The sequence below is a fragment of the Theropithecus gelada genome, chromosome 1 (assembly GCF_003255815.1).
Source record: "Theropithecus gelada isolate Dixy chromosome 1, Tgel_1.0, whole genome shotgun sequence".
Taxonomy (NCBI): Eukaryota; Metazoa; Chordata; class Mammalia; order Primates; family Cercopithecidae; genus Theropithecus; species Theropithecus gelada.
The window spans coordinates 185,245,796-185,269,350 of NC_037668.1; the positions used below are offsets into that span (position 1 = coordinate 185,245,796).

The 23,555-nt window shown below is 38.4% G+C and overlaps 1 protein-coding gene across 2 annotated transcripts in view; it reads right to left on the reverse strand.

Moving 5' to 3' along the window:
• XPR1 (xenotropic and polytropic retrovirus receptor 1) overlaps positions 1-23,555 on the reverse strand; it is a 259,722-nt gene that overhangs the window by 77,326 nt on the left and 158,841 nt on the right. For both annotated transcript variants that reach the window (XM_025377428.1, XM_025377418.1), the window contains exon 3: positions 21,048-21,149. In XM_025377428.1, the coding sequence (XP_025233213.1) occupies positions 21,048-21,149 (102 nt within the window). The remainder of the gene's footprint in view (positions 1-21,047; positions 21,150-23,555) is intronic.

Below are 23,555 nucleotides of genomic sequence, written 5' to 3' on the forward strand. Positions count from 1 at the left end.
GTTAAAAATATTAGGTATATCTGAATATATGTGTTTGTGTTACACATACATTTAAAAATAGTACTCTATAATTTTTCTTCCAAGGTCACAATTTAGTTCACTGGACCCAGGAAGATTTGGGTTCAAATTCTTGCCTCATTAACTAGCTGTATGATTTTAGTGAGTTTTCTTTTTTTTATAACTCTTCTACAACTTTCATATGAAATGGAAATACCAACTCCCTCATAAAGTGGTTGTAAAGATTAAATGAAGCATAGAAATGCCAAGGGACCGGAAGGGTGCGATGGCTCATGCCTGTAATCCCAGCACTTGGGGAGGCTGAGGCAGGCGGATCACCTGAGGTCAGGATTTCGAGACCAGCCTGGTCAACACAGTGAAATCCCGTCTCTACTAAAAATACAAAATTAGCCAGGTGTGGTGGTGCACTCCTGTAATCCCAGCTACTTGGTAGGCTGAGGCAGGAGAATTGCTTGAATTCGCGAGGCGGAGGTTGCAGTGAGCGGAGGTTACAGTGAGCCGAGATCGCGGCCCTGCACTTCAGCCTGGGTGACAGAGCGAGACACCATCTCAAAAGAAAAAAAAAAGAAATGCCAAGGGACATAGCACTCAATAAATAATGATAAAAATTATATAATAATAACAAAGAATTATTTACAACTTATTCTTTATCATAGTTCTCCCGTTCCTTGCTTTATCTACTGCTATACTGTCTTGCTGTTGTCTTTAACTAACCTTTAGTATTTTTGTCCTGTCTGGCACTGCTTCATGATTCACTCTTTCTCCTAGAGAATTTCCTTCTATAGGATGTTTCCAAGATTCATCTCTATTCTTAATCCTTTACATGACCTTCATTTTCTTAACTTTTATAATCTATTTATATCTTCTTGTATTTCCTATGATCTAAGATTGCATTCAAAACCAAAATCATGTTTCCATTCCTCTTTACAAATAAATTTCATCCATCTATGTGGGTCAACCCATCTGGGACCTGCTTTTAGCTCCGAGGGACCACTCTTACGCCTCTCCAACACCAATCACATCCTCCTGAGGGGGCCCAGAAAATAATCCCTTCAGTAAGGCATCCAGAATTACGTTAGTGAGAAGAGCACCTGCATCCTTAAAAAGTTCTATGTTTACTCTCCATTGAAGGCCAGGAATGGCTATGAGAGATGTATCCACTGAGATGGGTTCCTAATTGCAATGCACACTCAATGATCCTTGGAACAGAAGGGCCAGAGGCCAGCACTTAACTATCAAAAGAAAGTGGATACATTTACCATAAAAGGCAAGAGGACAGATGTTTTTGCCCGCTGAGATTTTGGCTGTGGTTAATTGGTCATGGTTATCCCCAGGAAAGACAGAAATGGGCAACCTACTAGAATATTGCTTGACTGACGTAACAGAAAAAAACTCCAGGTCTGGTGGCCAAATACTTGATATTAGTCACTATAAGAAAGAGTCACTACCTCTCACTAGCTTCCAGACCTATGCTAGTTCAAAAACCCAGAGACCCCTGACTGAAGTGGAAGCTGGCCTTGCTTTCGGGTCATTCCTGCAGCACTGTCACAAGTATATACTGTAGATCTTCCTCTAATCCTTCCTCAGAGGGCCTCATGTCTTTTTACTAGAGTGACTGTGCACTGGGGAAAGGGAAATATCCAGACTTTGCAAAGATTACTAGTCACTGGCTTTTGTATATTAGCTTTGTATTGTTGTATAACAAATTATCACACACATAGTGTCTTAAAGAAACCCCATTTATTAGCTCACAGTTTTGTAGGTTAGAAGTCCAAGGATGATGTGGCTAGGTTCTCTGTCAGGCTCTCCTAAGGCTAAACGCAAGGTGTTAGCTAGGCTGCTTTCTCAAGCTCACATTCAAGCTCACTTGGTTGTGGCAGAATTCAGTTCTTTATAGTTTTAAGAGTGAGGTTCCCGTTTCCTTGCTGTCTCTCATCTGTGGTCTGCTTTTAGCTCCTCGAGACTACTCTTAACTCTATCTTCAAAGTCAACCACGGAGAAACTTGCTCATTTCAAGTCCCTCTCATACTTTGAATCTTTTTCCCTAGGAGTGTTTTCCTTAGGAGTGGCAAACTTCTGGAGACTCCAGGCATCACTGTGGTTTAGCAATCAAACTATACACTTATGATATTCAGGTGACACATGAAATATCAGCCCAGATTAGACTCACAGAAGACCCAGTTGGTCCACAGATTCATCCTATGATTCCTTTTTCAGTTCCAAGATGTATAATTAGAATAGAACTACTAGGCTGCTGGTAGACTCTCCAGTGATTCTGACCCACGGGTATGAAACATGATGAAAGGAAGGGCTGTGCCAGTTCCTGGAACTTTTCCTATCAAGATAGAACTGCAGAAATTAGTACAACAATCACAGACTTTAAAGACAAAGGGATAGGATATCTACCACATCCTCTCTCAACTCATTTGTTTACACGGAAGTTTGATGAATCTTGGCAAATAACTGGATTGGTGTAAACTAGGTGGACTCTGTGATGGCAGTTGCTATTCTGGATATGGTATTTTCACTGAGGAAAATCGATACAACCTCTAGCACCTGGCATGCAGCTACGCATCTGATAATGCAGCTACTCACCAGGCAGCAGAGACTAGCACTGAACCCCAGACATGTTACCATTATTCCTTGGGACTGGCCAGCTACCTACTGGCAGGTTGATTGTGTTGGATGTCTTCTATTGGGCAGGGGACAGAGATTTGTCCTCCCTGGAATAAAAGCATTCTTGATATGGATGTACCTTCCCTACCTATAATGCTTCTCTAGCACCACCATCTCCTCAAATGCTTTATCCACTATCATGGTATTATATACAGCCTTGCTTCTGATCAAGGAACTCATTTCACAGCAACAATAGTAAAAGCAATGGGCTCATAGCCATGGAATAAAATAGTCTTTTATTATATACCCAGAAATAGATGGCCTAATAGAAAAGCTAATCAACGGCCTAACAGAAAAGTTGGGAGACAAGACTCTGAAAGGATGGGGTTCTGTCTTACAGGATACAATAACGAGGCCATATGTCTCCACCATAACCAAAATATCCAGTCTAGGAATCAAGGGGTAGAAGTAGGAGTGGCTCCTCTCAATACTATAATAATCCACTCACATAATTTTTGCTTCCCAATCTATGACTTAAACTCTGACTGTTGGTTAGTTCTCAAGGGGAAAATGCTTCCATCAGAGGAATACAACAATGGTTCCGCTGAATTGGAAGATGCAACTGCCACCTGGCCATTTTGGGTTCTTTGTACTATGAAACAATAGACAAAGAAGGGGTTTACTGGCTAAAAGTGACTGATCCTGATTACCAAGGGAAAGGTGAATTGCTGAAACATAATAGGAGCAACAAGGTATGGAACCCAGGAGACTTTGGAACACCTTTGATTACTTCCATGACCAATAATATATGTTAATGGAAAACTACAACAGGCCGGGCATGGTGGCTCACGCCTGTAATCCCAACACTCTGGGAGACTGAGGCAGGTGGATCACTTGAGGCCAGGAGTTCGAGACCAGCCTGACCAACATGGTAAAATCCCGTCTCTACAAAGATTACAAAAATTAGCCGGGTGTGGTGGTGCACGCCTGTGATCTCAGGTGCTCAGAAGGCTGAGGCGTGAGAATCACTTGAACCCAGGAGGTGGAGGGTGCAGTGAGCTGAGATTGTGGCACCACACACTCCAGCCTGGGTGACAGAGTGAGACTATGTCTCAAAAACAAAAAAAAACCTACAGTAATTCATAAAAGAACTATTGAGATTTAGATCCTTTATGAATTAAAGTCTAGGTCATGTCACCTAATAATCAGTTGGGGTTCTGGCTGAGGGCAAAGGAAATATGGAACAGGTCATGGGAAAATAAAGATACCAATTATAACCCCTTGATCTTTTTACTTTGTCTCTTACATCTCTCATATTTTCTTCTCTTTATCAATTTTATGTTGCATTCTGAGTAAATTTTCAGCTCTATCTTCCAGTTTATAAATTGTCCCTTTAACTCTACCTAATCTACAGTTTAATTGATCTATTAAGGTACTAATTACCATGATTATATTTTCATTTGTAAAAGATCTAATTGGTCGTTTAAAAAATATGCCTAGTCAATTTTAATGATTTCTTCTTTGTTTATGGTTTTTGTGCTCTCCTTTATGTTTTTAATCATATTAGATACATATTTTTATTCTTTTCCTGATAATTTTGTATATTTTATGTGTCACTTTAGTGTTTCGAAGAGATTATTGGATTTCTTTCTAGTCTTCCATATTGTAAAAAACAGAACAATTCACATATTTTAAAATCTCTTACTGAAGTCAACAGAAAATGAATCTCAGGGCTTCTTTTACACATGTTAAGCATTTCTATTGTAAATATGTTTGTCTTATCATCCTTAAGATCAAAAACAGTATAGAACTTCTTGGTGCTTTCTTGGTTCACGATGCCCTTAGTGTTCCAGTAATATTTTCATCTGTCTAGGCCAAAAGAAATAACTAATGCTTCTATTTATTAAGTAGTCAGGTTCAAACAACTTAAGTATTTATGTCCTAATGACTTAGAAGTTATCTGAAAAAATATTACACACAATATGCACACAAACATAAAATGAAATAATACAAGGATTTATCTAAGGGCAACTATAAATTATTCTGCTGACTAAAAACCTCAGGTAAATTAGCCAGAAGACAGAATATTACATGTAATAAGATTGCTTAACTTTAATTGTTAAAAGATTAGTATATAAATTTGCTAATTGTTTAGCGTCCTTAGTCAGAACTGTCAATACATTTACACTTCTCATTACATGCATATTAAAAATGTAAGAAGCCCAAAAATGAAAAGAAAGAGGACTGTTACTTCCTGTGTGCCAACAATAAGTCAAGACACAAATGCCTCTCCATCTGGAAAACTCCTTACTTATTTTGCAAGGCTAATCTCAAACACTGTTTTCTATATAAAGTTTTTCATATTTAACAACTCTCTCAGTCACAAATGAAACTCCCACCTTAGGGCTCTTTTGGGACCACATACATGCAGCCAAAGCACACTACCTATAATTCTTCGTTTATGTCTGCTTCACTGACTGACTGAACTCTAAAGGTAACAGTTCTAAAATCTTTATCTTTTTTCATAATGAAAATTTATTTTAAATAATGTTTGAGGTATAACTTACCTACCACAGGATTCATCTACTGTAAACATGCAATTCACTGACTTTTAGTAAATTTATAGAGTTGTGCAATCATCATAAAAACCCAATTTTAGAACAACATTTCTGTCACCTCATATACTTCCATCATGGCCATTAGCTCTCAATCCCCACTTCCAGCCCCTACCCCAGGCAAACACTGATCTGTATTCCATTTCTGTTGAATTGCCTTTTCTGAACATTCCATATAAAAGAATCACACAATATGTAATCTTTTGTGTTTGTCTGGGTTCTTTTACTTAGCATGATAATTTTGACATTCATCCATTTTGTACCATAATGTAAGTCTGTTATACTGAACTCCTTTTATTGCCAAATAGTATTTCATTGTGTGAATATATATTTTGTTTAAATATTCTTCAGTCTGCAGACGTTTGAATTGTTTCTAGTTTTTTAAACTATATAAATAATGCTGCTATTAACATTCTCATACAAGTTTTTGTGTGGCCTACCATCATTATCTTTGTACCATAAAGAGCTTGCATATAGTATACTCGATCCATGTTTGTTGAATAAATGAATAAATAGGTAAAAGTTCTCTCTAGTAACCTACATTCCCAAATAGAAATGGAGAAGAAATCAACATTTCAGGTGTATTTTGCTACTTTCTTTAAAGTAATGATTCTCTTCCTTAAGGGCATAACTATGTAGAGGAGTCTATGAAAATCCCTGGGTGGGGGTAGGGGAATATAAAGCATATGTAGTTTGAAAAAATCATATTCAATATTACTACAGCTATGGTATGAGATTTTCATATCTATCAAAGGGGTATAGGTTTAAAAAGAATAAGAAATACTGCTTTTGACACCAAGTATCCCAATCTATTTTGTAATGACACTTCAGTTTTCTAGAGCCAGATCGCCAGAAAGCTCAAACACATGGGATTGCACAGAATCTGGAACAGGGTGTGTGTGTGTGTATGAAAGTGTATACTTTGATCTACGATGAATATCTACAAATACACTTATAAAAATGAGGCCAGGCGCAGAGGCTCACGCCTGTAATCCCAACACTTTGGGAGGCCGAGGTGGGTGGATCACGAGGTCTGGAGTTCAAGACCAGCCTAGTCAAGATGGTGAAACTTCGTCTCTACTAAAAATACAAAAAAATTAGCCAGGCGTGGTGGTGGGTGCCTGTAATCCCAGCTACTCAGGAGGCTGAGGCAGAGAATTGCTTGAACCCGGGAGGCAGAGGTTGCAGTGAGCTCAGATTGCACCACTGCACTCCAGCCTGGGTGACAAAGCAAAACTCAATCTCAAAATAAATAAATAAGTGAATGAATGAATGAATGAATGAATGAATCTTACGGCTCTTTTTACATATGTTAAACATTTCTATTGCAAATGTGTCTGTCTTATCCTCAAGATCAAAAACAATGTAGAACTTCTAGGTTCTTTCTTGGTTCATGGTGTACTTTGTGTCTCAGTAATATTTTCATGATGCTTCTAGGCCAAAAGAATACCTAATGCTTCTATTTATTAAGTAGTCAGGTTCAAACAACTGAAGTATTTATGTCCTAACAACTTAGAAGCTATCTGAAAAAATATTACACACAATACTTCTAAGCAATTTTATAAATATTGATGAAAATAGACTATTTTGCCAATAAACTACAATTTCTACTTATGCCAGTAAATCAAGTGACCCTGAATATGAGAACAAATATGATTATTTTAATATGTTAACGCCATAGGCTCTCATACTAAATATTTGATAAAAATTTCCAATAACCATTCAAGAATTTTCAAAGAACTAATGTATCCCTCAAAGAGCTAGAATAAGGGTTACCAATATCTTTTGCTTTCACCAAATTCATTGTTCTTTTACTTTTAGAAAAAGTTATTTCAAGAACTACAAGCTGTCTTCAGAATGGCAATGCTGTTGTTATGCAATTGAAGAATAATTCTTTCTAAAATAAAATTAATGTCTTAGAGTATTTTTATTATTTGTTTACCTATCTTACAATATTACTATCTTGTTAATTCAATTTATGGACCTTAGTGTTATTCAAAATATAAAGTAAGTTAATGAGAATGTTGACCCATCACAGATGATTCAGGATAGTTAATCTTGTTACATTACATGCATTTTTTATACTGCTTTTATCTGGAATTCCTACACACTTGAAACTGTGTACCTCAGATACTGAAGTCTGAAATCTGTATGTGAATAAAACATCTAATTTTTCCACTTTTCTCTCTAATCAGCAACTTACTCCTTGATATCTTACAAATTCAGCCTCAAAAGACTATTTGTTATTGTCTTCATCCCCAAATATGTCATGTACTTTAATGCCACTATGCATCTGGATAGATTTTTTTCCCTTGCTCTGAAGCACTAAATTCCACCTCCCCCTACAGCCATCCCCAAACAACCTCCCTTAAGAGCATTTGGCCAATGCCTACACATTTTCAAAGACCCAATTTAAATTTCACTTCTTCTAAAGGCTTTTCCTCAATCCTGCTTTCTTCCTCCAAGTAAAGTCAATGCTTCTTCATGTCAGTTTTCACAGTACTTTGCATAATTGTAAAATACTAAATGTCATATTGCACATAAACTTTAAAAAATACATATAATTTGTAAATAAACACAACAGATGTATTTAGTAAATAACACTCTGATATTTTCTATTCTACTATATTCTATCTATATTTTTAAAAACATGCCTGCAATGACCCACGTACAGTCGTAGCGCCACAGAACAACATTCTGGTCAACAACTGACAGCATGTACAACAGGAGCCCCGTAAGATATAATACTTTATTTTTACTGTACCTTTTCTATGTTTAGATAAATAAATACTTACCATTGTTTTACAATGCCTACAGTATTCTCTGTAGTAACATGCTGGACAGTTTTATAGCCTAGGAGCAACAGGCTATATTATATAGGCTACATGTGTAACAGGATAGACCATCTATGTTTGTGTAAGTACACATGATGTTCCCAAAATGAAATCACCTCATGACGTATTTCTCAGAATTATCCCTGTCATTAAGTGACACATGACTGTATTTTAATTTTCTGACCAATTTATTGGGTTGTGACCTACGATTTTTTTAAAAAATTAATTTACATGATATTGTGTTTGTTTGTGAAGATGCCATTTGGAAACTGTGTTACTCATGACCATAGACATTCCTCATCCTTTCTTTCAGTCTCAGAAAGAAAAAAAGAAAAATAGGAGAGACACAGAACGAAGGAAGGAGAGAAAGAAAATGAGGCTGAGAGAAAAAAAGGAGAGAAAGAAAATGAGTCTGGTTTTCACATGGCTTGTTTTTAATAGAGGCTTATCAAACACTTTTTTTTAACAGAATAAAGAAAGGAAAATTTATTGTGGACAATACAAATATTGTAATTGTAATTTCCTTTAGATGTATTAACAAGAAAGCAAGCAAGAGTGGCTGCTTTAATTTCACTTCCCCTACTACCCTCCCTACTCCTTTAAACAGTTCTTAAGTAACTGATTCTACTGTAATGAACTCAAGAGACTCATGACGCAGGAAGACATGTTAAGACATGGGAATTTAAAACAATATACCAACCTACGACCACTCTCATTAAAAATACCTACTTAATCCACATTTTAACATACACACGAGCAAAGAACAAAACCAGTCATTAAGTCATAGTTTAAATACATGCATACTAGACACATGTATCATTTGTAAAATGAACATTTACTATTTCAGTGTAAAAGATTCTAATTATTAATTGCACACATTTAGTGGTATAACAATATACAGTGCCTCAAATTCCTTTTGTATAAAAACAATATAAATCAATAATGAAAAAAACATACACCAAGACATTGTAAAAGGATTACAGGAATAACAGGAATAACTATGTAATAAGAATAGCTCTTAGTAACTATTATCTAATTGGTCTTGCATTTATATGGATCAAGAACATATTTTACAGGCAAGAAATAAGTCTGTTTCTATTATAATTTTCCTACTAATAAAACACCAATGCAATTACCTTCCTTCTTCCCTCTCTCCCTCCTATCCTTTTTAGTAAGGAAAGAGACAGCATATTAACACTGCTGTGACTTCCCAATGTCACTGAAACCAAAAAAGGGCAGCCAGAAAAAAAAATGAAATTATTCAAAAACAAAGAAAAAGCACTTAGCTATTTCAAAATTCCAGCCAATAAAAGAGGCTTGAATGTTTTGTGAAATATTAGAAGCAACACATATATTCTGACTTTTTTTTTTAACATTAGGCACATAAACACTGTTTAGAAGCTAAGTATTTTTAATAAAGAGAAAAGGCAAACTGGTTTGAAAAAAGTGAAGTGATCAGTTGGATCAGTTGTCCACTGGAAAAAGACATTACTGGTTACCACAAAAAAAAAGGTTTCTAATGGTATAGACTTCAAGATTGATACCTTGTCTAGTGACAGAAGAGACCTAAGAGACTTCCAGGTTAGGGATTAGCAATTTTTTACCATGAAGAACCTCTCCCTTTCACAATTCCCCTCTCTTCCTATGATCTTCGAATGCTGATTTTATCTATAAATCTAAATAAATATCATCTAAATAAATGTCAATTTTCAACCAAAGACACAGAATAAAAAATAAAGACTAACAAAATAACTTACATCAGGTTTTCTGAATATTGAAAATAGCTTCTGATCCTAACGTGTGGAACCCTACAGGGTTGGGAATCAATCTGCTTGTTTTATAAGTGAGTGCGTGGAAGCCTAGGAAGGTTCAATAGTAAATAGCATCAGCAAGAAAAACATTCCAAATTTTAGCAGCATTCATGCTATATTTTGATTGTTTGGCCTTTTTGATGTGATTAGAAACAGACAAATAAAATACAGCAATTTGTTTCAGGACATTTAAAGTTTTTTAGTCAAAAATATCTCACTTAAAAATGGAGCATTTTTAACTATTTAATGTGTGAGATATAAGTGGGTGGAGGCGGGTTATTAAGCTAAACTCACCCCATATTGTTTACAGGTTTTCTTGTGCCCTAGTGTCTGAGAACTGCAGTCTACCATCTTCTGGGGAGAAGGTTGCTAAATAAGGAGGGAAAAAAGATACTGTTGAGGACCAGAACCAAATTATATTTCTGTCAATCATGTCTTCGTATTACCTACCACTTCCTGATCTGGCAGGAGTCACTCTAGAGACTATCAATTTGTACCAGTGAGGACATCAAGAGACATGCCTCACTGGCCCTGCCAATACACACACAAAACAGGAAGTCATCAAATTATAGCACCAAAATTTTTAATAGTAGCTAGCCTAAAATTATTTTTGAGAAGCAACCTAACTTAAAGAAATCATGTTTCAAACTAAGGGTTGCAACCCAGTATGAGGTCATAAAACCAATTTAGTGGATCATAATCAGCATTTAAAAAAAATCGAGGGAGGGCGCAGCAAGATGGCCAAATAGGAACAGCTCCAGTCTCCAGCTCCCAGCGCGACTGACACAGAAGACAGGTGATTTCTGCACTATCAACTGAGGTACTGGGTTCATCTCACTGGGGAGTGCCGGACAATCGGTGCTGGTCAGCTGTTGCAGCCCGACCAGCGAGAGCTGAAGCAGGGCAAGGCATCGCCTCACCTGGGAAGCGCAAGGGGGGAAGGGAATCCCTTTTCCTAGCCAGGGGAACTGAGACACACAACACCTGGAAAATCGGGTAACTCCCACCCCAATACTGCGCTTTAAGCAAACGGGCACACCAGGAGATTATATCCCACACCTGGCCGGGAGGGTCCCACGCCCACAGAGCCTTCCTCATTGCTAGCACAGCAGTCTGCGATCTAACTGCAAGGCAGCAGCCAGACTGGGGGAGGGGCGCCCGCCATTGCTGAGGCTTAAGTAGGTAAACAAAGCCCTGGGAAGATCAAACTGGGTGGAACTCACAGCAGTTCAAGGAGGCCTGCCAGTCTCTGTAGACTCCACCTTTGGGGACAGGGCACAGCTAAACAACAACGACAACAACAACAGCAGCAAAAAAGCAGCAGAAACCTCTGCAGACGCAAGCAACTTTGACAGCTTTGAAGACAGCAGTGGATCTCCCAACACGGAGGTTGAGATCTGAGGACAGACAGACTGCCTGCTCAAGTGGGTCCCTGACCCCTGAGTAGCCTAACTGGGAGACATCCCCCACTAGGGGCAGACCGACACCCCACACCTCACACGGTGGAGTACACCCCTGAGAGGAAGCTTCCAAAGCAAGAATCAGACAGGTACACTCGCTGTTCAGCAGTATTCTATCTTCTGCAGCCTCTGCTGCTGACACCCAGGCAAACAGGGTCTGGAGTGGACCCCAAGCTATCTCCAACAGACCTACAGCTGAGGGTCCTGACTCTTAAAAGGAAAACTAACAAACAGGAAGGACACCCACACCAAAACCCCATCAGTACGTCACCATCATCAAAGACCAGAGGCAGATAAAACCACAAAGATGGGGAAAAAGCAGGGCAGAAAAGCTGGAAATTCAAAAAGTAAGAGCACATCTCCCCCTCCAAAGGAATGCAGCTCATCGCCAGCAACGGATCAAAGCTGGACGGAGAATGACTTTGACGAGATGAGAGAAGAAGGATTCAGTCCATCAAACTTCTCAGAGCTAAAGGAGGAATAACGTACCCAGCGCAAAGAAACTAAAAATCTTGAAAAAAGAGTGGAAGAATTGATAACCAGAATAATTAATGCAGAGAAGGCCATAAACGAACAGACAGAGATGAAAACCATGACACGAGAAATACATGACAAATTCACAAGCTTCAGTAACCGACTCGATCAACTGGAAGAAAGAGTATCAGCGATTGAGGATCAAATGAATGAAATGAAGCGAGAAGAGAAATCTAAAGAAAAAAGAAGAAAAAGAAATGAACAAAGCCTGCAAGAAGTATGGGATTATGTAAAAAGACCAAATCTACATCTGATTGGGGTGCCTGAAAGTGAGGGGGAAAATGGAACCAAGTTGGAAAACACTCTTCAGGATATCATCCAGGAGAACTTCCCCAACCTAGTAGGGCAGGCCAACATTCAAATCCAGGAAATACAGAGAACGCCACAAAGATACTCCTCGAGAAGAGCAACTCCAAGACACATAATTGCCAGATTCACCAAAGTTGAAATGAAGGAAAAAATCTTAAGGGCAGCCAGAGAGAAAGGTCGGGTTACCCACAAAGGGAAGCCCATCAGACTCACAGCAGATCTCTCGGCAGAAACTCTACAAGCCAGAAGAGAGTGGGGGCCAATATTCAACATTCTTAAAGAAAAGAATTTTCAACCCAGAATTTCATATCCAGCCAAACTAAGTTTCAGAAGTGAAGGAGAAATAAAATCCTTTACAGATAAGCAAATGCTTAGAGATTTTGTTACCACCAGGCCTCCCTTACAAGAGACCCTGAAGGAAGCACTAAACATGGAAAGGAACAACCAGTACCAGCCATTGCAAAAACATGCCAAAATGTAAAGACCATTGAGGCTAGGAAGAAACTGCATCAACTAACGAGCAAAATAACCAGTTAATATCATAATGGCAGGATCAAGTTCACACATAACAATATTAACCTTAAATGTAAATGGACTAAATGCTCCAATTAAAAGACACAGACTGGCAAACTGGATAAAGAGTCAAGACCCATCAGTCTGCTGTATTCAGGAGACCCATCTCACATGCAGAGACATATATAGGCTCAAAATAAAGGGATGGAGGAAGATCTACCAAGCAAATGGAGAACAAAAAAAAGCAGGGGTTGCAATACTAGTCTCTGATAAAACAGACTTTAAACCATCAAAGATCAAAAGAGACAAAGAAGGCCATTACATAATGGTAAAGGGATCAATTCAACAGGAAGAGCTAACTCTCCTAAATATATATGCACCCAATACAGGAGCACCCAGATTCATAAAGCAAGTCCTTAGAGACTTACAAAGAGACTTAGACTCCCATACAATAATAATGGGAGACTTCAACACCCCACTGTCAACATTAGACAGAACAACGAGACAGAAAGTTAACAAGGATATCCAGGAATTGAACTCATCTCTGCAGCAAGCAGACCTAAAAGACATCTACAGAACTTTCCACCCCAAATCAACAGAATATACATTCTTCTCAGCACCACATCGCACTTATTCCAAAATTGACCACATAGTTGGAAGTAAAGCACTCCTCAGCAAATGTACAAGAACAGAAATTATAACAAACTGTCTCTCAGACCACAGTGCAATCAAACTAGAACGCAGGACTAAGAAAGTCAATCAAAACCGCTCAACTACATGGAAACTGAATAACCTGCTCCTGAATGACTACTGGGTACACAACGAAATGAAGGCAGAAATAAAGATGTTCTTTGAAACCAATGAGAACAAAGATACAACATACCAGAATCCCTGGGACACATTTAAAGCAGTGTCTGGAGGGAAATTTATAGCACTAAATGCCCACAAGAGAAAGCTGGAAAGATCTAAAATTGACACTTTAACATCACAATTAAAAGAACTAGAGAAGCAAGAGCAAACACATTCAAAAGCTAGCAGAAGGCAAGAAATAACCAAGATCAGAGCAGAACTGAAGGAGACAGAGACACAAAAAACCCTCCAAAAAATCAATGAATCCAGGAGCTGGTTTTTTGAAAAGATCAACAAAATTGACAGACTGCTAGCAAGACTAATACAGAAGAAAAGAGAGAAGAATCAAATAGACGCAATAAAAAATGATAAAAGGGATATCACCACCGACCCCACAGAAATACAAACTACCATCAGAGAATACTATAAACACCTCTACGCAAATAAACTAGAAAATCTAGAAGAAATGGATAATTTCCTGGACACTTACACTCTCCCAAGACTAAACCAGGAAGAAGCTGAATCCCTGAATAGACCAATAGCAGGCTCTGAAATTGAGGCAATAATTAATAGCCTACCAACCAAAAAAAGTCCAGGACCAGATGGATTCACAGCTGAATTCTACCAGAGGTACAAGGAGGAGCTGGAACCATTCCTTCTGAAACTATTCTAATCAATAGAAAAAGAGGGAATCCTCCCGAACTCATTTTATGAGGCCAACATCATCCTGATACCAAAGCCTGGCAGAGACACAACAAAAAAAGAGAATTTTAGACCAATATCCCTGATGAACATCGATGCAAAAATCCTCAATAAAATACTGGCAAACCGGATTCAGCAGCACATCAAAAAGCTTATCCACCATGATCAAGTGGGCTTCATCACTGGGATGCAAGGCTGGTTCAACATTCGCAAATCAATAAACATAATCCAGCATATAAACAGAACCAAAGACAAAAACCACATGATTATCTCAATAGATGCAGAAAAGGCTTTTGACAAAATTCAACAGCCCTTCATGCTAAAAACGCTCAATAAATTCGGTATTGATGGAACGTACCTCAAAATAATAAGAGCTATTTATGACAAACCCACAGCCAATATCATACTGAATGGGCAAAAACTGGAAAAATTCCCTTTGAAAACTGGCACAAGACAGGGATGCCCTCTCTCACCACTCCTATTCAACATAGTGTTGGAAGTTCTGGCTAGGGCAATCAGGCAAGAGAAAGAAATCAAGGGTATTCAGTTAGGAAAAGAAGAAGTCAAATTGTCCCTCTTTGCAGATGACATGATCGTATATTTAGAAAACCCCATTGTCTCAGCCCAAAATCTCCTTAAGCTGATAAGCAACTTCAGCAAAGTCTCAGGATACAAAATTAATGTGCAAAAATCACAAGCATTCTTATACACCAGTAACAGACAGACAGAGAGCCAAATCATGAATGAACTTCCATTCACAATTGCTTCAAAGAGAATAAAATACCTAGGAATCCAACTTACAAGGGATGTAAAGGACATCTTCAAGGAGAACTACAAACCACTGCTCAGTGAAATAAAAGAGGACATAAACAAATGGAAGAACATACCATGCTCATGGATAGGAAGAATCAATACTGTGAAAATGGCCGTACTGCTCAAGGTAATTTATAGATTCAATGCCATCCCCATCAAGCTACCAACGAGTTTCTTCACAGAATTGGAAAAAACTGCTTTAAGGTTCATATGGAACCAAAAAGAGCCCACATCTCCAAGACAATCCTAAGTCAAAAGAACAAAGCTGGAGGCCATCACGCTACCTGACTTCAAACTATACTACAAGACTACAGGAACCAAAACAGCATGGTACTGGTACCAAAACAGAGATATAGACCAATGGAACAGAACAGAGTCCTCAGAAATAATACCACACATCTACAGCCATCTGATCTTTGATAAACCTGAGAAAAACAAGAAATGGGGAAAGGATTCCCTATTTAATAAATGGTGCTGGGATAATTGGCTAGCCGTAAATAGAAAGCTGAAACTGGATCCTTTCCTTACTCCTTATACAAAAATTAATTCAAGATGGATCAGAGACTTAAATGTTAGACCTAATACCATAAAAACCCTAGAAGAAAACCTAGGTAATACCATTCAGGACATAGGCATGGGCAAAGACTTCATGTCTAAAACACCAAAAGCAATGACAACAAAAGCCAAAATTGACAAATGGGATCTAATTAAACTAAAGAGCTTCTGCACAGCAAAAGAAACTACCATCAGAGTGAACAGGCAACCTACAGAATGGGAGAAAATTTTTGCAATCTACTCATCTGACAAAGGGCTAATACCCAGAACCTACAAAGAACTCAAACAAATTTACAAGAAAAAACCAAACAACCCCATCAAAAAGTGGGCAAAGGATATGAACAGACATTTCTCAAAAGAGGACATTCATATAGCCAACAGACACATGAAAAAATGCTCATCATCACTAGCCATCAGAGAAATGCAAATCAAAACCACAATGAGATACCATCTCACACCAGTCAGAATGGCAATCATTAAAAAGTCAGGAAACAACAGATGCTGGAGAGGATGTGGAGAAATAGGAACACTTTTACACTGTTGGTGGGACTGTAAACTAGTTCAACCATTATGGAAAACAGTATGGCGATTCCTCAAGGATCTAGAACTAGAAGTACCATAGGACCCAGCCATCCCATTACTGGGTATATACCCTAAGGATTACAAATCATGCTGCGATAAAGACACATGCACACGTTTGTTTACTGCGGCACTATTCACAATAGCAAAGACTTGGAATCAACCCAAATGTCCATCAGTGACAGACTGGATTAAGAAAATGTGGCACATATACACCATGGAATACTATGCAGCCATCAAAAAGGATAAGTTTGTGTCCTTTGTAGGGACATGGATGCAGCTGGAAACCATCATTCTCAGCGAACTATCACAAGAACAGAAAACCAAACACCGCATGTTCTCACTCATAGGTGGGAACTGAACAATGAGATCACTTGGACTCGGGAAGGGGAACATCACACACCGGGGCCTACCACGGGGAGGGGGGAGGGGGGAGGGATTGCATTGGGAGTTATACCTGATGTAAATGATGAGTTGATGGGTGCTGATGAGTTGATGGGTGCAGCACACCAACATGGCACAAGTATACATATGTAACAAACCTGCACGTTATGCACATGTACCCTAGAACTTAAAGTGTAATAAAAAAAAATTGAACAGAATAGAAAAATATAGAAAACAGAATATACTACAAGTACTAAAGATAAGTACTGTTTCATGAAAAAAATCTTAAATTATTTAAATACATTGTGTAGTCACACACATATAGATGCATACAAACATATATAAAACAAATGTATCTGTATATGTGTGCTGGGTCATAATTTAGTTTTTTTTTTACTATAACTCAAAATATAAAAAGTGTCTACTGGCCAGGCGCAGTGGCTCATGCCTGTAATCCCAGCACTTTGGGAGGTTGAGGGTGGTGGATCACCTGAGGTCAGGAGTTCAAGACCTGCCTGGCCAACATGGTGAAACCCCATCTCTACTAAAAATAAAAATAAAAAATTAGCCAGGTGTGTGGCACATGCCTGTAGTTCCAGCTACGCAGGAGGCTGAGGCAGGAGGATCACTTGAACCGGGAGGCAGAGGTTGCCGTGAGCCAAGATCACACCACTGCACTCTAGCCTAGAGTGAGACCCTGTCTCAAAAACAAACAAAAAAAACAAAGTACTACAAGAGTAGATATTTTTCTTCATAAACCAAGAAGCATTTTCTATTCTTTGTGAAACAAATCATCCATTTAAAGTTAACCTTAAGAGATTCTTCTTCTTCAAAAAAATGTCATAGTAAAAGAAAAAAGCTAATAAACTTGATTTTATATATTCATAGTTTACAGCCTTACATCATTTCCAATACCCTTTCTCAATCTAAACATTTGCTTCATTGCAAATGCCCTCCTCTTTTAGTCTCCTCCTCCTCCTGCTATATGGTCTTCTCTGTCTACATCGCTGATTCCTCTTAATCCTGCTATCTCCTAATTATAGAAATTATCTTTCTCCTTGAGAACACTGCAATCCCTTCTGTACATTTTTCCCTTAGAGAAAATCTACCTGTTTGCATGGCTTTAAATAATATTTATATTTTGGCTGGGCGCGGTGGCTCAAGCCTGTAATCCCAGCACTTTGGGAAGCCGAGACGGGCGGATCACAAGGTCAGGAGATCGAGACCATCCTGGTTAACACGGTGAAACCCCGTCTCTACTAAAAATTACAAAAAACTAGCCGGGCGAGGTGGCGGGCGCCTGTAATCCCAGCTACTTGGGAGGCTGAGGTAGGAGAATGGCGTAAACCCGGGAGGCGGAGCTTGCAGTGAGCTGAGATCCAGCCACTGCACTCCAGCCTGGGTGACAGAGCGAGACTCCGTCACAAAAAAAAAAAAAAAAATAATAATAATAATAATATTTATATTTTGACTGGGCACGGTGGCTCACACCTGTAATCCCAGCCCTTTGGGAGGCCAAGGCAGGTGGATCACGAAGTCAGGAGATCGAGACCATCCTGGCTAACATGGTGAAACTCCGTCTCAACTAAAAATACAAAAAAAATTAGCCAGGCATGGTGGCGGGTACCTGTAGTCCCAGCTACTCAGGAGGCTGAGGCAGGAGAATGGCATGAACCTGGGAGGCGGAGTTTACAGTGAGCCGAGATTATACCATTGCACTCCAGCCTGGGCAACAGAGCAAGACTCTGTCTCAAAAAAAAAAAAAAAAAAAAAAAATTTATATTTTGTCTCTGTCTTCTAGGTGCCTCTACCCTTGTGAAAGAGACATATATACATGCTATGCTCTTTCAACTCTTTCATGGCTCTTGCTTGTGCATAAACTGTTCCCTCTGCCAAAGGAAAAAGCCCAGCTACAAATGAAAGATGAGGAGGAGGAGGATATAAAGTTAAGAAATTTGCTTGCTCATTTTTTTTTTTTTTTGAAGGGAATGACTTGCTAAGGAGATTGAATCAACAAAAAGGGAAGTTATATTTATTTAATAATTCTTAGAGGAAATAATTACTGGAGCAAGGTCTTGAAGAGTTGAAATTTAGTAGTTGTAAAGATCTCGGATGGAATAAAGAGGGATATATCTCTTCTACAAAGATTGGAGGAATATAAATAAGGATGAGAATGTCTATAGGCATTTGGGAGAGAGGTGCAGACATAATACCATATATCTGCATGGCATTATACATCAACAGAAGCTGATGGCCTTTATTTTTATTTGTAAAGCAGCGGGTACAATGAGCATGATGGGGAAGGTGGTGGGGTTAGAGAATTCTGGAGAACGATATAAAGTTTACAAAAGCACTTTGGAGCATGAAAAAGGATACTGATTAGGACCCGCAGGAAGCTTTGAGGGCGTAGTTAAGGGTGCAACAACGAATTGATTGTGGTTCCAATTTCTTCTGCTGTTGTCCTACGCAGCCTCTGGGGTAGGCATGAAGAAGGTAAAGGATCAATTGATTGAGTTTTACTAGGCAGATGCAACATAAGGCAATGAGGGCAAAGGGATTAAAAACACAGGGGTCAAAATGGTTAAAATGATTGATGGAGAAGAAAATAATTCTGGCTGGGTGTGGTGGCCATGCCTATAATCCCAGCACTTAGGAAGACAGAGGCAAGAAGATAGCTTGAGCACAGGAATTCAAGACCTGCCTGGGCAACATAGTGAGACCCCATTCTCCAAAAAAAGGAAAAAAGAAGACAAAAAAAAAAGTCGGAAATAATTATAAGAGGTGTATGATAAACTGAAATAAAATGGGAGAGTCAAGAAACTAGAGCTCTGTGACATGGAAAAACAGATATTAAAGGAGTAGGGGAGTAAAAAGCTAAAAGGCTGGGAGACATGGTCATAGACTCATATTAGGTTTTGGTATTTTAGAGGAGAGGAATTCTGGGTGATGGGTATGGCTATGTGTGTATGGGGCTAAAGTACAGTGTAACTGAAAATGACTGTCCACAAGGACAATGACGTCATCCAGCATGATACGAAAAATTAAGATAGAGATTGACTGGGAGCCAGGAGTCCAAGTTCACAGTGAGCAACCAAGAGGTCAGCAGATGCTAACGAACAGGAGTGGCAGAAATAGAACAATACTGATGCTTAGAAGAAGATTCATTTTTATAGAAATACACAGAAATGCTGATTTGGAAGAACAATGGTAGCTAAGAGAATGCTGGACTCAGTCTCTTGTCTTCTGGCAGCTCTTTCTCAGTGACTCTTTTTACGTTTTTCCATCTCCTGACTCTCAATACTCTATAAAAGAGAACGATCAGCCTCTAGTTGAAGGGGCTGCTGAAAAAGGTTATCTGAGTAAGATGCTTCCAGAAGTTGTGGACAAGCCAGGAAACAAATCATCCAAAAAACAAATTAGTAAAGTCATGAAACTATTCATCTTTAGACTAATTCACACTAATAACTGGTTTATGATTATGCTAGTTATAAGATTATGGTATTTCTAAAGTCTTTGCCAAGAGATGAGAGTATATTCTCAATAGCAGGCATGTAATTTACATATTAAATATAAAAAGAAAAAATAGAGTAATTTTATATTTTTGATATTAAATATAATTACAGACTAAAATTTTTTTCATAAATTACTGCTCAGGGGATAGATACATTACATTCAAAGGGATAGGTATTCCAGTTACTAGGCTGTAAATTTGGCAGTGTAACAGGAACTATGTGTAAAGTTTCGAGTCTAGATGAAATATCCTTCTGAATCGAACTCACTTTGTTCAGATTCTGTACTCATGAAACTATCTGATTATTAACTAGGTCTCACAGGACTCTTGATGTCTAAGGTAGTGCTCTAAAGTTTCCAAAATTTTTCACTATAAAGACATTGTTTTACTAATGTATATTAGGTACGTTACAACAATACATGTATGAAAAATAAAATTCAAAAGACTCAGACATAAATTTATATAAGTTCTAACATTTTCTTCTCACATTCCAATGGCATACTGTAGATGCTACTCTGGAGGCCAGTGCTTTAGAGAAATAAGTATGAGTGTTCTAGGCAATGAAAAGGTATAAAACTGCCATCATTGATAAGCTGGAACTATGTAATTCATCTCTGGCTAAAATGATAATATCAAGTTTCTGACTCTTTAAGCTTTGAACTGGGTCACAGTGAAGCTATACCAAGCTACTGCCTCTCAATGAAGTCCCAATATCCTTTTGACTGAAGAGTCTAGGCAATGACCACAGAAAGCTTAAACATTGAGAAACCAGATGTGTTCTTATCCCAGCTAAGAAAATATCTCTTAAGTGTAGTATAGTAAGGAAAACAAGACTCAATTTAAAAACAATGATCATTGATCAGAAGTTTCAACAATGATATGGTACAATTTATCCTTCCCTGGCAGGAAAAAAAAAAAAAAAAAAAAGTCTCTTAATTACTCACCTGAATAAAATGTGTTGATTTTGGCAAGTTCTTTTTCACAGGTTTGGAAAAATTTCTCTTCAAACTTGGCAAAATACCTCTTTACTGTGTCCTCATCTGTAACTGAAAGACAGGAAAATGATATTTAAATTTAATGCCCAAAGGCCAATTGAGAAAACTAAGGAAACAAAAACTAAGATTACTTTTTGAGTTTTTAAAATGACAACTTTATATATATTTCTCTGAAAAAATGAATTGTGAACCATATTAAGAAAAGACTAATCAAAGGCCTCTTCAGGCCAAGTGCGGTGGCTCATGCCTGTAATCCTAGTACTTCCGGGGGCCAAGGCGGGCAGATCACTTGAGGTCAGGCGTTCAAGACCAGCCTGGCCAACATGGTGAAACCCCGTCTCTACTAAAAATACAAAACTTAGCTGGGCGTGGTGGTGGGCACCTGTAATCCCACCTACTTGGGAGGCTGAGGGAGGTGGAGGCTGCAGTGAGCCAAGATTGCACTACTGCACTCCATCCTGGGTAACAGAGCAAGACCCCATTTCAAAAAAACAGAAACAAAAACAAAACAAAAAAACCTCTTCATAAGACCACACACAAGCCTTCTTTAAGTGAATGAGAGTTTCCTAAAGCTCTACTATAATAAATTTATAATGTGGGAGAAAATAAGGTTCTAAGACTGTAGAAGAGAAAAAAAACTGTAGACAGAATTGATCAAGGAAGATTCAAGGTACTAGGGGCTGAGCTGAGTAGAATTCATTCAGCAAGAGAATAAATATCTCGGGGAAGGAAAAAATGCAAAGCAAAGGTATGAAGACATGAATGTATAATATGTTTCTGGGGAAAACGAGTTGATTTTATTCTATATTAAATTGCTATCTATTTTACTTTAACTGTACCACATACAGAGAAAGAAGTGTGCACTGAATAGTGTAAATTACAAGTTCCAAACCTTCAGGAGCTGGGAAGGTAACATAAATGTGTTGAGCAAGTAGATGATTGTGCAAACGTGGTGAGAAATGACAAAGTGACACCTTCAGGAGAAGGAGTGGTTGGGATTCTGACAAGCTGGAAAGGATATGTCTGTCTAGTTGCTGCCATGTGGTGATGTCGGCCCAGTTTGTCAAATCTTTCCATTTTTCAGGAGAAGCTATAAATCCAGATATTTTAAAAACACTGTGTGGGCCAATCAATACATGTCTCTGCAGGCTGGATTCACTTTGTCAGTTCTGTCATGTAGCCTATCAACCTACTGAATCCCATATGTAGAGATATATGTAACTTCAGGAACCCAAGACTAAAAGGGTAGGTTTCTTGGCCAAGTGAGATCTATGTAGACTCTCTAGATGCTAATAATATTAATAATATAGAACTATCCTATTTCTGGATCTCTGAGGTACTCTAAGATTGAAAAGTGTAGAAAAAGTATAGGTTCCTTTCTGAGCCCCAGGTCCCCCAAAACTCAGTGCAGTCCCAGAAACTCTCAAAATACTCCACCTGTCTAGGAATAAGGAAAATGGTCCAAAAGCAGTATGTGATACACATACACATATACATAAATTCATATTATTGCATGGTATAATTTGTAGTACCAGAGATATTTTAAAGAAAAACAAGGCCGGGCGCGGTGGCTCACACCTGTAATCCCAGCACTTTGGGAGGCCGAGACGGGCGGAGATCAGGAGATCGAGACCATCCTGGCTAACACAGTGAAACCCCGTCTCTACCAAAAAATACAAAAAACTAGCCGGGCGAGGTGGTGGGCGCTTGTAGTCCCAGCTACTCGGGAGGCTAAGGCAGGAGAATGGCGTAAACCCGGGAGGTGGAGCTTGCAGCGAGCTGAGATCCGGCCACTGCACCCCAGCCTGGGAGACAGAGCGAGACTCCATCTCAAAAAAAAAAAAAAAAAAGAAAAACAAAAGCTTAAGGTTCTAAAAAGCATGCTGAATCCATTCATTTTATTTGAATAACACTGCACAAAACTTTTATTTAAACATACCTGCTTCTCTAATTCATATGCTTCAGACCTGAGCAGATAATGCAGGATGTTGTATTGATTCTGCAGTAAAACAGGATGGCCACTTTAAACTCCGCAATCTAGGTACAATAAGGGCTACAGCTGCCCAAGGTCACTGGGAATTATTTTTTTCAAAGCATGAAGCAGGCCACAGCTTTTTCTTTCTTTCTTTCTTTTCTGCCTTTTTTTTTTTTTTTTAAAGCTGAGTTTGAGTTAAGGAAACTCCATGGTAACAGATGCAGCTCTTACAATAGCATCTGAATAGCTGATTTAAAATAAGAGTAACAGCTTATTCTAATTAATTACCTAATTATTTTTATTTTATTCTCTATTGTTAGGAAAGAAAACCCAAAAGTAAAACATGGGCTTGGTTGGTCATATTTACTGTGTTTTCCTCTTAACAGACAACTTTTATTAACATAAAGCAATAGAAATACAACTGTTCAGCAAAATGATTTAAACATAGCTTCTGTTCTTAAAATAATTTTTAATATATATTA